General features: G+C 33.0%; 2 protein-coding genes across 10 annotated transcripts; both read right to left on the bottom strand.

Moving 5' to 3' along the window:
- Window positions 1-625: 625 nt before the first annotated feature.
- LOC146909719 (F-box/FBD/LRR-repeat protein At3g14710-like) lies at window positions 626-1,552 on the bottom strand. Its single transcript, XM_085729375.1, has one exon. It carries the CDS (start codon window positions 1,475-1,477, stop codon window positions 626-628), a length of 852 nt encoding a protein of 283 aa, XP_085585501.1. The 5' UTR covers window positions 1,478-1,552.
- A 5,564-nt stretch (window positions 1,553-7,116) lies between these two features.
- LOC146909718 (uncharacterized) lies at window positions 7,117-11,319 on the bottom strand. 9 transcript variants are annotated; one of them, XM_085728158.1, is made up of 8 exons: window positions 10,822-11,319; window positions 10,334-10,393; window positions 10,135-10,213; window positions 9,608-9,672; window positions 8,880-8,948; window positions 8,442-8,798; window positions 7,881-8,311; window positions 7,117-7,555 (listed from the first exon to the last, which is right to left on the bottom strand). In XM_085728158.1, exons 2-6 carry the CDS (start codon window positions 10,377-10,379, stop codon window positions 8,743-8,745), a joined length of 315 nt encoding a protein of 104 aa, XP_085584284.1. In that variant the 5' UTR covers window positions 10,380-10,393; window positions 10,822-11,319; the 3' UTR covers window positions 7,117-7,555; window positions 7,881-8,311; window positions 8,442-8,742. The 9 variants fall into 9 exon arrangements, 6 of the variants coding, with proteins under 6 accessions (XP_085584284.1, XP_085584285.1, XP_085584283.1 ...); XM_085728159.1 differs by having other exon boundaries at window positions 10,135-10,201; XM_085728157.1 differs by lacking the exon at window positions 10,822-11,319 and adding an exon at window positions 10,560-10,773.
- Between the last annotated feature and the right edge of the window lie 4,000 nt (window positions 11,320-15,319).

The following is a 15,319-nucleotide window of genomic DNA, read 5'->3' as shown; positions in this document are numbered from 1 at the left end:
GTAGTATATTTTGCACCTTTAAATTGTAGTTTTTCTATGTTAAAGCTGAATTTTGGGCCATATAAAATGGGCTTAACAAGTTATCTCTGTGATTACTATCAATTGTGTTAATCATTGAATTTGATTCAACATCTTCTATTTTAATTCTTGGTTGCATCATTTGAGTTGAGATGCTCTTATAGTCTTTTCTGTCAACTTCACCAAAACAAGTTATCTCTGTGCTTACTATCAATTGTGTTAATACAGGTATTCAGTAAAAAGTTATTGCATGATATAATAGTCCTCAAATATAGTAAAAAGTTAATGTATGTATCATGAAATTTTACCAAGTGTGTGGTTGTGCCTTGTTTTGGAAATGAAAGTGCAAAAGTATTCTGAAATGCTGTACACTGTTTTTAAATTTTACTCAATTTTGTTAATTTTGAATATCTTGGAAATGGTAATTAATTTCACACTTAATTAATTTGAACATATTCAATGTGCTCAAATTGGTGTGGGGGAGAGGATTTAGGTTGCATCATTGCATTTAACTTCGGGAAATTTAAGTTATCATCTCCGAAAACCATTTCCTCAACAGATTTGCGATCATCTTTTCACAGTTCTCCCACTAACCAAGGCCATTTCCTCAACAGAAAGAGATACAAGAGAAGCTATGCTCATATGGCATGCGAACGTCATGTTGAATGAAAATGCTTTGAAGTAGAGGCGCAATTACAAAGACAGCAGATTCTTTACGAAACCAAGCACAGTTTTTGGCCTCAAATTTTGCTAGGAGTGGGAAACTAAGCAGAATAGAGTGAGGGGATTTGGGTGAGTCATTTTTAAAATTGATTCCACACAATTTGAGAAGTTTTAGGTTTTCAAAGCGAATAGATTTGACGGGGGTGGGAACATCACAGAGAGAGATTGAATGAGTGAGGATTTCCAATTCTTTAATTGTCATGGGCTTGCTGGGAACTTTGATGGTGGAAATCGAATCAGTGAGCAATTCTAACTCTTCAACTAACATGGAGTTTTTGAAAAGAGAATGAGATACAAAACCAGACATTGAGAGTTCAAAATGTGAATGGATTCGAAGAGTTTTAACTCGTCTTCGATTGAAGATGTTAGAGAACCATGTATCTAAAAGTGATGTTTCATACATTCCAAAGAGGGAAAGAGAAAAGTTGTCCATGCTTATACCATCAGAAATAGTAAGAGCTCTATTAACAAACCTAACAAAGTTTCGTGTTCTTCGAAGCCTAACAAATTGATCCATGGTTGAATCATTTTGATAATAATCGTCCAAGGAGAGTTTGGTGAGGAAAGTCCAACGGTGTTCCCATGTTTTGGATAAGACAGAAGTGCGAACAGCGTCTTTGGTTGGAAGGAAAGAGAGAATGTGAGTTATCACTGGTTCTGGGATCTTGTTGTGGAAAATGTCTTCGATTTCGGCATTCTTACCGCACATTCCGCTTCGTGTTCTGTCAGACTTCATGTTTGATCACCGTCAGGGAAGGTGCCAGTGACTGTACGTAACAAGCTTATAGGGTTGTGGGAGATTAGGGTTTGCGACAACAACGCTAGGTTAGCAACTCTTGAGCATCTATTTTTACCATTTCTATTGGATTTGGTTATTCTTTTTGACCATATAAATTTCAATATATATATTATTATATATTATTAAATATAATCTATTTTCTAACAACAACAAAAAAATTCTCCTTCAAAAAAAAATCAATCTATTTTTCTTGATTTAGAGTTTTTAATCTTTGAACTAAGGGTTGGTAACTTGCTAATATTATACTTTCTTTCAAAAAAAAAAATTCTAATATTATCTTGACCTAAAAAAAAAACTTGCTAATATTAGGGATCAAAAAGAAGAAACCAAAAAACTTGTATTCGCATATAAAATTCATCACGAACATGGAGCGAGTATCCCTAAAAAAAACATGGAGCGAGTAGTTTAATAAATATATACTTCTATACTATATATACAAAAAAGAATCTCTTTCAGCTCTTTTGGGTTAACTTTTTCCTTTCAAAAATGCCCTCAATTTGCAATACAAATAACAAATATAACAAACATACAAGAATAAATTTAAATATTAAAAAAAATGTAATAAACACAATATGAATATATATATATAGTCTGATTTTATTCCTTTATCATTTAAAAAGTGTAACAAACTAGATGAGTATAATTATATTTACATTTTCATTATCTCAATTGTACCCTTAAACAACTTTTTCTATAGCAAAAATTGTATTTAGATTATATTTTTTTGTTATATTGTTGGTGTCATTGAAATATATAATGTTAGTTTTGTTTGTTATGACTTGAAAGCAACAAACAGTTACTCCCTCCGTTCCTTTTTAAGTGTCTTTTTAGGGTGAATTTTCCGTTCCTATTTAACTGTCGTTTTGGTATTTTAAGGGTATGATTTGTCAATTATACCCTTTGTCAATTATTTTTATATTTTTCAATAAAACTAATTAATGCTATATATTTGGAAAACTAAAGTTTGTTTTTTTAAACAAAGTTTGTTTGTTTTGTTTTAAAACGAAATTTGTTTGTGGTGAAGTATAATTCTTTGTGGTGGCTGAAAGCACATAAGGCCAATTTTGTTTATGGCACAAATAGATGGTGGTCGGACCCGTTACTTTGTTTGGGTATCGACTGATTTGTTTTTTGTAATTATACAGTGACTGCTTGTTCTTTGCGGTGACTTCTTTAGTACACCTTGTACTAAAGAGGATTCATCGTTGTTATTAATATATTCCATTTTTTATTCTTCAAAAAAAAAACGAAATTTGTTTCTTGTTATCTTCAAATTTAAACAAAATTTTGTTATCTATGATAATAGTTCCATGAAGAGTTAAAATTCTATAAATAACATGAGTAGTACTTGTTAAAAATTTCAATAGATATGCATAATATTTAGAAAATTGAAAATTGTTTGTTATGAGAGAAAGATAAAGCGCGCAAAAAAATAGGAATTTGATGGAGAAAGAGAGTAGTAACTAACAATTGTTTGTTACATATTAAATTTATTGGAAAGATAAAGTGTGTGCAAAAAAATAGAAAATTAATAGTGGATTAAAATGAGGGTATAATAGGAAAAAGTGTGCAAAAATACACTTCGCTATTTTTGTGTTAAAATTCTAAAACGACACTTAAAAAGGAACGGAGGGAGTATATTTTTAGTTTTAATCAAAATTCCATAAAAAAAACACCGTTCATAATTTTCAAAGGTTAGCGCAATAAAAAGAGCGGAAGTAAAAGATAAAGTAAACCGATATTTTAATTACTCGTTTTTCATGAATATGGATGTGGAATTAATGGAATAGATTAAACTAATGTAAGAGTCACACTTGAGATTTTTAACAATTGTTACTCATCTTATTTATAGAATTTTAACTCTTCTTGAAACCATTGTTTGGAACAAAATTTTGTTTAAATTTGAAGATAACAAGAAACAAATTTTGTTTAAAAAAACAAACAAACTTTGTTTAAAAAAACAAACTTTAATTTTCCAAATAGATAGCATTAATTAGTTTTACTAAAAAAGATAAAAGTAATTGACAAATGGTATAATTGACAAATCGTACCCTTAAAATACCAAAAAGACAGTTAAATAGGAACGATAAATTCACTCTAAATAGACACTTAAAAAGAAACGGAGGGAGTAGTAAGTAGGGTTCTCACAGTTCATACTTCGTTCCCGCATTGTTTAATTTTTCTCAATCTCTCTTAGCCCTCTACATCAGAATTCAATCGCATCTGCATTTGCGATTTCGGCATTCTTACGACACATTCCCCTTCATGTTCTGTTAGACTTCATGTTTGATCACCGTCAGGGAAGGTGCCGGTGACTGTACATAACAAGCTTATAGGGTTGTGGGAGATTAGGGTTAGCGACTCTTGAGCATACATGGTTAGCAACTCTTGAGCATCTATTTTTACCATTTCTATTGGATTTGGTTATTCTTTTTGACCATATAAATTTCAATATATATTAAATACAATCTATTTTCTAACAACAACAAAAGAATTCTCCTTCAAAAAAATAATCAATCTATTTTTCTTGTTTTAGAGTTTTTAATCTTTTAACTAAGGGTTGGTAATTAACTTGCTAATATTATCTTGACCTAAAATTTTTTTGCTAATATTAGGGATGAAAAAGAAGAAAACAAAAACTTGTATCACATATAAAATTCATCACGAACATGGAGCGAGTAGTTTAATGAATAAAAGATAAAGCAAACGGATATTTCAATTACTCGTTTTTTTTATGAAAATGAATGCGGAATTAACGATACATGTATACAAATGCGGAATTAATGGTACATGCATCGATACTCATGAATAAATTAAAATATTCTTTTTTTAGGGAAAATTAAAATATACTTAAATATCCTTAATTATATAAGCGTATAAATTACCTTATGCAGTTTCAGTTCCCCTGGTGCATAAGTTAAAAAACCAAATGTGAAAGTTTTTTTTTTGGAAATTGTGCATCCAATGTCTTAAAAATTTAAAAAGTTATTTTTTGTGTTAAATATGTTTTTGGTTCTATAAATATATCAACTTTTCATTTTAGTCCCTCTAAAAGTTTCCTTCAACTTTTAGTCCCTATAAATTTTTCAATCACTACTTTTGGCTCCTATTTTTAAGTTAATTTTTATATATTTTTAATGAAATGTGTAGAATATTGAAGAAAAAAAAAAGAAAAGAATTTTTTAACAAAACATAAATTAAATATGAATTTTTAACCATCAAAATTATAAAAATTAATGTTTTATTTAACAATTCAATTTTTTTTGGGGAGAGATTCTTATAATATTATGAATTTTTTTGCAAAATTGTATTCAAAAACATGAATTCTACATATGAGTTTACTTTAAAAGTGGGACCAAAAGTGAAGATGGAAAAGTTTTTAGGAACTAAAAGTTGAAGAAATTTTTTAGATGGACTAAAATAAAAAGTTGACATATTTATAGGGACCAAAAACATATTTAACCCTTATTTTTTCAATATAAAATTTAGACAGATACTACTCATACCCCAAAAAACCCAAGTTAGATCCCAGAATGACCAATATACCCTTTAACTGAAACACACATTTCAATTTAATCAAAAACCCATTCATCGCATGTCTCGCTTAATCATTCAAACCCTAAAATCTACTAATTGTGAGTTTCACATAATTGATAACTGCGTCAACATTTTCTTCTTCTTTAAGGTTCGTTTACTGGAGAGGAAAAATAAATGTAAAATTGACATAAAGATAGTAGTTTTTTAAACTACGTAAACTTAGCTTACGTAGTTAATGTAAACTGAGTTTACATAAATTAAGTCAATTAAGCTTATGTGTGTGTGTATGTATAAATTTGTTCACACGTGTTGTACATACACAAACTTAATTTACACTAACCTCTCATAATGAGTAATTGTACATACGTAAACTGAATTTACACTGACCTCTCATAGCGAGTAATTGGACATGCGTAAAATGAATTTACACTAACCTACGTAAACTGAATTTACACCAACATCTCATAATGAGTAATTGTACATACATAAACTGAATTTATAATTACCTATCATAGTGAGTAATTGTACATACGTAAACTGAATTTACACTAACCTGTCATGTGAGTAATAATGTCTAAGTAAAATCAAACTACGTTTACACTAATAATTGAGATGTAATATTAAATAACGTTACATTACTTTACCAAAATGACACCTACTTAATCTAAATTCTCGTCTACCTTATATGTTGCTCCACACATGCATATCTCGTAACAAAACAAGAAAACACACAACAAACAAGAAATAAATAGAAACTCTTCAATATGAAATTCATGAAATTCACTAACCCTTATGAATAAAGTATTGATCAATGAAAAAGACGTTGATTCTATCTTTGATCTTGGTTGCACATCTATGCTGGTTTGTGGGTGAAAGAGGGTGAAGGTTCAGAATGATCGTGAAAAAGGGGTTTTCAGAATTTTACATGGAGAGGGCGATTTCGGTATTATTGTAAAATTTTAAGTAAATTTAGGTGTAACTGGAATTATATGGGATGAGACTAGAAAGAGTCTAAAATGTATTACTTAATTATATTTTAAGCTCCTTAACTTGTGCCACAAGGGCACAAGTTAAAGTTAGTATGACCCTTATAATAATACTACTACTACTAATAAAGGTCAATTAAATCCTTCAAAAAAAATAATAATAAAGGTCAATTAATACTATTTGACAAATTAATGTGTAACTTTGTATGCTGTCAGACTCCATGTTTAATTATGTTTCTTCCTTCATCTAATTCCCCGAGGTGTGTCTATGGCCGGTGACACAGTGGTGTCTCTTCAAGGAAGAGAGTTGGTGGTGCCGGTGAGGGAGTGGTTGGAAGAGATTAAGGTTTAGTGAATCAAAGATTAGGGGTTAGGGTTTTAAAGATTTTTCTTGTATCTGACGCAAAGTTGGTCAACAATTGTACCCTACTAGTTGCCGACCCGTGCTACCGCACGGGTTAATGATGAGAAACATATAGAAGCATCGTATGGACTTTATTTTAAATGAAAAACATAAAGTTGCAGCGTGTGATATTTGTTAGGGTTAAATAAGTTTTTCGTCCCAATAAAATTAAGGAATTTTGGTTTTCGTCCCTATAAAATAAAATCACATGTTTTCGTCCCTCCTTAATTTTCCGTTTTGGTTTTTGTCCCTAAAGTTAGGTCAACTACCTGTTGACTAACGGATTGCCATGTGGCAGTGCCAGCAAAGCACGACACGTCAGATTTTTTTAAGGATTTTTTCGTTTTAATATAGTTGATTTTTTTCCCTAAAAAATAAACTTTTATTACTTAAATCATTTCTTTTTCACTCTAAATTATGACCTTTTTGGTATCTATGACAATTAAAAAACCTAGTATGGATATACAAAATTTTGACATGTCCTATGCGGTTCACAAAAATTTAACCGAACCTGTAAATTGGCGTGAGTTTTTTTTTGGCGTGAGTTTTCAACATAACGTGAAAATGTTTTAAATTTGTTGTTATAACCTGTAATTGACATTGGCACTTATTATCAGCATAACCTTGTAAATTTTTCAAGTCAAGAAGCATTTTAAAGTAAAACTAATTAATCTCCACAATCAAAATGGGTGTCTAACATAAGTTTTACAGCACCACGGCACCAAGGAGGTTGCAAAAGCATGCCTATTAAACATGTCATAAGTTTAACATCCCTAATTGAGTTAATACGACCACAAAACAACCTTACAATCCCAAAATAGTTTCAGTTACAAATTAGTCATATATCCAAAATAAAAGCACAGTCTCATAGGCTTCATAGTCATTATGTCAAATTAAACTCCTCTTAACAGGAAGCACATCAGCTGCATCCACTTCAGTTGCAGGCACTTCAACATAAGGCTTGTTATTAACTTCTCCATTAGCAACAGCAACATCAGTAACAACTACATCAACAGGTCCTTTTTTAGGCTTTTTATGATTTGGTCCCTTTGATTTGACAGACTTTGATGCAGGTTCCTTAGGTCTCCCCTGATTAAATACATACATGCATTAGCAGATAGTATATAGTAAAATGTTGATGGAAAAATTTATTAAAATGTACCCTTTTGGATATATTAACAGTAGTTTCTTGAAGTGGTGCTTCAGCAACAACTTCAGTAGGTTTTGGATCAGAAACTCTCTCACCATCACCATGTTTCCCTTTTTTAATATTTTTCTGACTTGGTCCCTTTGGTTTGTCATTCTTCTTAGCAGGACCCTTGGGTCTCCCCTAATTAGTCATACAAACAGGTTTATTATGTAAAATTAATGTGGTATGTGAAATATATTTATTCGAAGAGAATAAGAAATTTACCATTTTTTTTGTGCAACAGTTTGGCTCCCTTGTGTTGCCAACTCTACAGCAGCTAGTCCGCTATTCTGATTGTCAGGTGCAATTTCTGACTCCTTAGCAACTTCTTTTTTTTTTTTTTCCCTTCTTACATGTCCTAGCATTGTGACCATATTCCCAGCACACATTACACCTATTTGTAGTTCTTGTCCTACTCCGCCTATTTGTACTTGTGGTTTCATCTGGCTCCCTCCTCCTCAATTTTTTTGGCCTATCAGGACCACGCTTGTAAGCAGGTGGCAGAATATCAAGATAGTTAGTTTTGGGCCACATGTTCTGTCCATTGATAGGTGTAATGCCTTGACTGTAACACTCTATATTTCTCAATCCTATAGTACCTATGAACATAATTTTCTGGGTCATCCTCCTTTAAACGTATAGCAGCAATCGCATGCCTACATGGTATGCATGCAACTCTTGACAATCCAGCATTGAACTAATCTTATTTGAAATTGAAAGTACTATAAATAAAAAGCTTCAAACTATTTGATATGCATGTCGAAAGAATAAGAGTTTGATACTAACCTCATGCTGCTTAAATTGAATGAAAGTGCTTCTCTTGCATAATATGTAGCATTTACAATTGAGGTTTGTATTTGACCTTCCAGACCTTTTTTTTTTTGAATCAGCATATATATTGATAAATTACCCGGCACAAGAAGTGCTAAACGGGACAACAGATATTACGCGCGGATGTGCTAAACAGCACAGCAAGACTAACCCATGCAGAACCACAAAAACAGATGGGGAAAGGCCTGATAAAACCTGCTGAAAAACACCTAAAAACACCACACACAGCGCTCCTAAGCTGTCAACACCTCTCCTGTCATGTGGCAGCCGAAACAACAACACAAAGATAGCCGAAACACAGCAGCGCAGAGGCTAAAACAGGACAGAAAAATCAGCATAAAAAACAGCAGAAATACCGCGAAAACAACACCTATAACAGCCACCACCACTCACCCCAATCGAACAATGGTTTGGGAGCAGCATGTAATAAACCGACAACAATGGTTTGTAAAATCAAATTAACTGCATAAAGTTTCACATAATCAATGTATTGTATTTTATAATACTCCCTCCGTTTCAAAATGAGTGTCGCTTTAGCAAAAAAAAAATTGTTTCAAAATGAATGTCACTTTCAGTTTCCAATGCAATAATAACTTTTTCTTTTCAATTGTTCCCTCCAATTAATACTCTGCACACTACTTCCAAAGTATTACTTTTAAAACTAACCAATAGTTAATAAGGATAATTTGGTAAAATAACCATTCTCTTTCTTTTAATCATTTCATTTCTTAATATGTGTATAAACACCTAAAACGACACTCATTTTGAAACAGAGGGAGTATTAGATTTTCTGTCGTCAAAAGAAGATAACTCCAAATAAGAGGAAGGCATTATGGTTCCTTCCTCTCACCTTGAGAGGAGATGGAAAACAATAGGCATAGAAAACAGAGGAACCAACATTACATTTCACAAAACAATATTAGCAAGCCTAGGAACAATAAATACACACAAATAAGTACTCATCCAAAGTCCATAAAAGAAAACCGAAGTTACAGGATATGAATGCACGGATAAGAGACAACCTGAAAATCTGTAAGAAACTGGGACTGAATTCGGTCAAATTTTGTGATATGTCTTGAATGCACAAAATAGGGAACATAGGCAAGAGAAAAATGCTATACCTAAGTGAGACTTCGAATTTGATACAGATGATTGACGTATTTGAGTTGCTCCAATACAATTGAACCTGTAAAAATCACACGCAATGAAGCTCCTACGTTATGCTTTACCGTCAATTCAACCAATATAAATTTAAAAATTAAAAAAAAAACTAATTTTCATATATTATTTATGCTAACACGGACAAAAGGATCACACATACAAACAACTAACAAACTATTAAAACTAACATAAACCCTGCAATTGAGGCATGCATCACTTAAAAAAATCTCATGTTCTAGCTTTATTATAGCAGTAGCATACCAATATAGCTGAAGCAAATCGAGTTAACAGATTGGTAACACAATGAGCAACAGATGAAAATTATACTCAAAGTATGTGTGTAGGTGTAAAACATATGAAGACAATTTTCAAATTCTTGATCCAAAATTTCAACAGCAAGCAAAATCAGATGAAGGCAAGCCACTGAATTTATTCATCTATGTATTTATAGCAAGCAAAATATAACCAATCATTAATATATCATTACCTTAACTTCCTTTGATGCGGGATTCTCTTCTCGCTTTCAATCTCACGATTCTCCTTCAAACTTATCACTATAACAGAACCTCAAAATAATAAATGAAACAAAACAACCCAAACAAAAGGGTCATATATTTATATCAAAATTACTACAAACCAAATTCAACTATAACAAAACGCAAACAAATTATGCAGAACATCATTACCTCTCAAACTGTTTAGGAACAAAAAGAGAGAGCGTGAATCAGTCATGTCTCAAACAAAACCTGTCACCAAACAAAACCAGGACTTCAAAATAGAATAAAATCAGTCATGTGTCAAACAAAACAACACAATCGTGAAAGAAGATTGTGGATGGCTGAAATGATTTTGAAAACAAAAACCCAGCAAGGGAATTAGAGATAAATGGAACCCCAAATGCTTGAAACTTACCAGTTACTCCAATTTTAAGAATTGATTCATAAAATGAAAAACAAATTATAATGATTTTGTTTGATTGTGAGCTAAAATTGGAGATTGAACTTGTTCAAAAAAAAATTGGAGATTGAAACTGTATGGGAGAGAGTGTTTAGGTTTCTGGGGAGAAAATTGAAAATGGATTGGGAGGAGGGGAAGAATAAGCTGCGGTATGGGAGAGAGAGGGGGTTGAAGAGAAAAATGAAAATGAATTGATGAGAGAAGAGGAAGTAAGAACATGTTCTTCTGTTATGTTCTGAAACCGACCCTTTACTCCAATTGTTCAATTTTCTGTTCTGAAACCAACCCTTTACTTCTGTTTAGGACTGAGCACCGGTCGGGTTCGGTCGGGTTCGGGGTGAAAGCTCCATTCCAACCAACAACCGACAAGCACAATGTCTCAGCTATTTCCGTCCGTTTCTTTGTTCGGCTTCGTCGGGTATCGGTTCGTTCGGGTAGCGGGTGAGTCGGTCGGATATATACGGGTAAGAGTTCTGAGAGACAAAGAAGAACTGAAGAAGCTAATGTTCACATTTAAGAGTAATAGATCTGAGTTTGTGCTTTAAAAAACATGAACTGGAAATGGGTGTGATGAAAACGGTGATAGCAGAAGCTATGTAGGTGACAACAACGTCTTTTTTTGAAGGAAGAATATATGTTCATATTTTATTGGAATAGAAAGAACATGTTACTGTTTTCAATAATATTAAATATAGTGTGCAGTAATTGTACTGGGTTGGTGAGAGTTTTCAAGGTATAGCCTATAGGTGTACAGGCTGTTATTGTACTACTCCACACTTTATCAGCATTGATGAGACATAATATATAGTATATTATACGACATAAATAAGCATAATATTAATAATACTGTAAAGTTCGGTCGGTTACGGGTTTCGATAGATTTATTTTTATAATCCGAATCCGACCACGGTTAACCGTGCCAACTTGATTTTTTAAATTTAATAACCCGAGGCCCGAACTGACTCACCCGAATGTTCACTCGGTCTATTCGGTTTACTCGGTTTTCGGGCGGGTGATGAAAATCTGCTCACCCCTACTTCTGTTGGCTAATTGTATTTTGCAGTTTTCAAACCAATTCACATTGCTGACCAAACACACACCAAAGGGTTAAACAGTCATTACCACAGTAAAAAAACCCTAGGATTTTACCGCGAGGCATTAATTAATTCAGTACAAAATGGAAGGAGCTTCATTAGGTTTTTGCTAGGGCTTTGGGGCAGAACTATTTTGCATTTAAATTTGAGTATTACTTTTCACACCCTACTGCCTTTTCGTGCGCCCTGTAAAAATTCCAAAAATACCTCTGGTCCGGATTATGTTTTCCGAACCAGATTGTTAGTAACTTCCGGAAAACAAACTCCGGACCATTTGTTGTGCGCTTTTTGTGTCTTTCTTTGATGTCAAGGGTCTCTGTTGACCGTTATATGAACCCCACACAAGCTGAAATGTTATTGCAGGGTTCATATGAACGGTCAACAATGACCATGACACCACCGACACCCCTAAAAAACTAAAAACATTTGAAGAAAATTGAAGAAAAGAGGTGAAGAGATGTCCGGAAAATAAAATCCGAACGAAGACGATATGAATATTTTGTGTCTTTCTTTGATGTCAAAGGTCTCTGTTGACCGTTATATGAACCCCACACAAGCTGCAATGCAATTGCAGGGTTCATAGGAACGGTCAACAATGACCATGACACCACAAACACTCCTACAAAACTTAAAAAATTTGAAGAGAATGGAAGAAAAGAGGTGAAGTGAAGAATGAAGGTATTTGTTGAAGATGGAAGCCTTTTTATAGCCTTAAACAAGTCCTAGGTCATTAATACAGTCAATGAAAACGTGTTAGTGGTTGTAACCGTCCAAACCCACATTGATGGCTCTCTTTCAAAAGAATCCAAGCTCTCTTTCAAAAGAATTCAATGCTGAAGCGTTCCGGATTATACATTCCGGAATGTCCTTAGCCCTACAAAAAAAGTGCAAACATTCTCCTCATTCACCATAATCGCATTAATCCGGAAAATATATTCCAGAATTCAAAGGTTCATTCCGGATTGTATATTCAGGAACGCGCCAGTGCCATGGCCGGTGGTCTGCACCACACGTTTTTGTCGGTGGTCAAGTCAAAAAAACGTTTTTTACCATGTTTTTTGACTGCATTTATGGCTTCCCAACCATTTTTCACCCACCCCTCCCTATAAATACCCTTCCAAACCCCACCATTTCTCACACCATCCCTCTCCTCCTCTTGTTCCTTCTACAACCATGGTTTTCCATCGTTGGCCTTTCATAGATAAGGGCCTCGTTGAAAACTTTCAGGGTTTGTATGAACGGTCAATGAGGATGGAACCGCGCTGCAAAGAAGGGCGGTTCATCTGAGGGTCATGTGGGTCAGTGTGGTTATTAGCTTCGCCTGTCGGGGCGTAAGTCTGAGCACCCCCCACCTCCCTCAGGGGCATTTGTTTCTTCTTCCCGCCCTCCTCTTCCCTCCTCCTCCGGTTTTCCTCCAATAGGCAAACTACTGGTATGTCCCATCACATACCAGTGGTTTGGCACTTAGGAGATTAGAATTAGGCTCTTAGGAGATTAGAAATAGATTTAGGATCTTATGTTATAAGCTTAAAAGCTTGAAAATTATTGTAATGTATTGTTCATATATTAATAAAATGAGTTGTTTTTATGTTTGTGTCTTTTTATTTATGTTTTTTATTTTATTCGTATTTTATTTTACGAATTGTAGAGCTTAAAATTGCAAAAGTTCTGCTAAAATAACATTCCGGATTATAAAATCCGGAAACATCTGAAGAATACTAACAATACATTCCGGAATACGAAATCCGGACTAGGGGTAAAATTGGAAAAAAATAGGGCGCGCGAGGAAAAGCATAGGGTAGGAAAAGTAACACTCTTTAAATTTTTATGATGTTGTATTGCTTGATGGGTGTGGCCCACTACTTGACTAACCATTGAGTCCAATATTGTTTGGCTAAATGAACCCCTCTGAAGGCTTCATTTGGGTATTCTTTTTGCTAAATAAAACTCATGTGTCATTAAAAAAAATCGCACTTGTATTGTCAAAAAAAAAATCATATATGTATTAAATCCAATCAATTTTTTTTAAAAGGATATTGAATTAAATCTATTGTTCTTTTGAGTTTAATTTATGTACACCGTCAATATAAAAAAGTTGTATACATCAATCCAACTATATGTTGCCACTTGCCACGTCATTTATTAAGGTATGACAAAGTCATGTTTTTTAATTCACTAAATGATGTGACAACATTTTGTTGGATGTGTTTGTAAAAAAATATTTCACTGACATTGCATATAAATTAATCTCTCTTTTTTCCCCAACTTTTTAATCTTTTAACTCTAAATGGTTGATTTAGTGATAAATATTGTGAGTCATGTTAGTCCTCTTGGAATGAGTCATGTTATTCAATAAATTTGAAAAATGGATTTTTTTTTTTAGTAAACCATCTTATTGGTCCTTGTCTTTGTAAGTCACTTTCAAATTAATCTTTGACTTTATTAATATTTCAAATTAGTCTTTGTATTTGTCAAATGTTTCTCAATTACGCCACTATTTTATGTTTTTGTCACATGATGAAGAATTTAATTGAAAAACTTTTGACAAAGACAAAGACTAGTTTAAAATATTAATAGAGTCGTTCATTAATTTATAAGTGACTTACAAAAACAAAGAACAATTTAATGACTTACTCTTTTTTTTTAATAATCTATAATAGGTGGTATAAAAGTGAAAAAATGGGTTAGGTTAGATGATTGGTGAATATAGCATACTAGAGTTTTAACAGATACTGATAAATTTATTATATTTTGCTTTTAATGGACTTTGGGAGTTATTGTCAAATAAAAAAGCAGCTGAAATTGTTCAAAAGAATCCTAGAAATGTATGTATGACTCGTTCTTTTCTTGGTTTTTCCTTTCGCATTGAGAAGAAACACACAGACTTATTTAGCCTTTAGAAAATGAAAATAAGTCTTCGTGTTTTTTGATCAATGACAATTTGAAACTTTACAATTATGTTTGCAGACTTTTAATTTTATTATATTGTGCAATGGTGGATTTTGCAGGGAATTGTGCTAAAAGAAGAAAGGTTACCCATGGGAAAGATTCAGGTTGCTGCTCCGAGATGCGACAATGTGTGCAGGAGGTCTTTTCGTGATGATTGTTGTGTTCATGGACAAAACGTCGTTTATGAGGCAGCCTGTACTTTTTTTTAAACCAAAAAGGAGGAGCATCAAAGAACTGCTACCTCAAAATGTTATATATAAAAAGAAAGAGAGGAAATACAAAAGGACGAGGACAAAAGCCAATACCTCCTAGACATTCAAAAACCTAATTAGGCATCTCTAGTCTATCATGAGTAAAGAGATCCTTAAGGAGGGATATCTTTGTTCCAAATGTTCCTGGCCCAATGTAGGTTGGTTTTTGAAGGCATATAAATCACATAAGGTTAGATCACCATTAGTATTATGCTTCCAGATAGCACAATTAAAATAAGGTTGTTTAAAATCACACGATTGAGAAACTGAAATTAGAGGGTTCCAATGAGTTTTCTAACATAATCGGAAGAAGAAAAAAAAAAAGATAAAGCATAAAATTATTACCTGAATATAATATCAGATCACAATGTTGTTCCTTCTAATCTTACAAGTTTTCTACAATCGGCTGACATAAGAAATC

This window comes from Medicago sativa, chromosome 7 (assembly GCF_051527215.1).
Source record: "Medicago sativa cultivar Bolivia chromosome 7, Bolivia_mono, whole genome shotgun sequence".
In the NCBI taxonomy this organism is placed as follows: Eukaryota; Viridiplantae; Streptophyta; class Magnoliopsida; order Fabales; family Fabaceae; genus Medicago; species Medicago sativa.
This window is presented reverse-complemented; position numbering and strand designations above follow the sequence as displayed.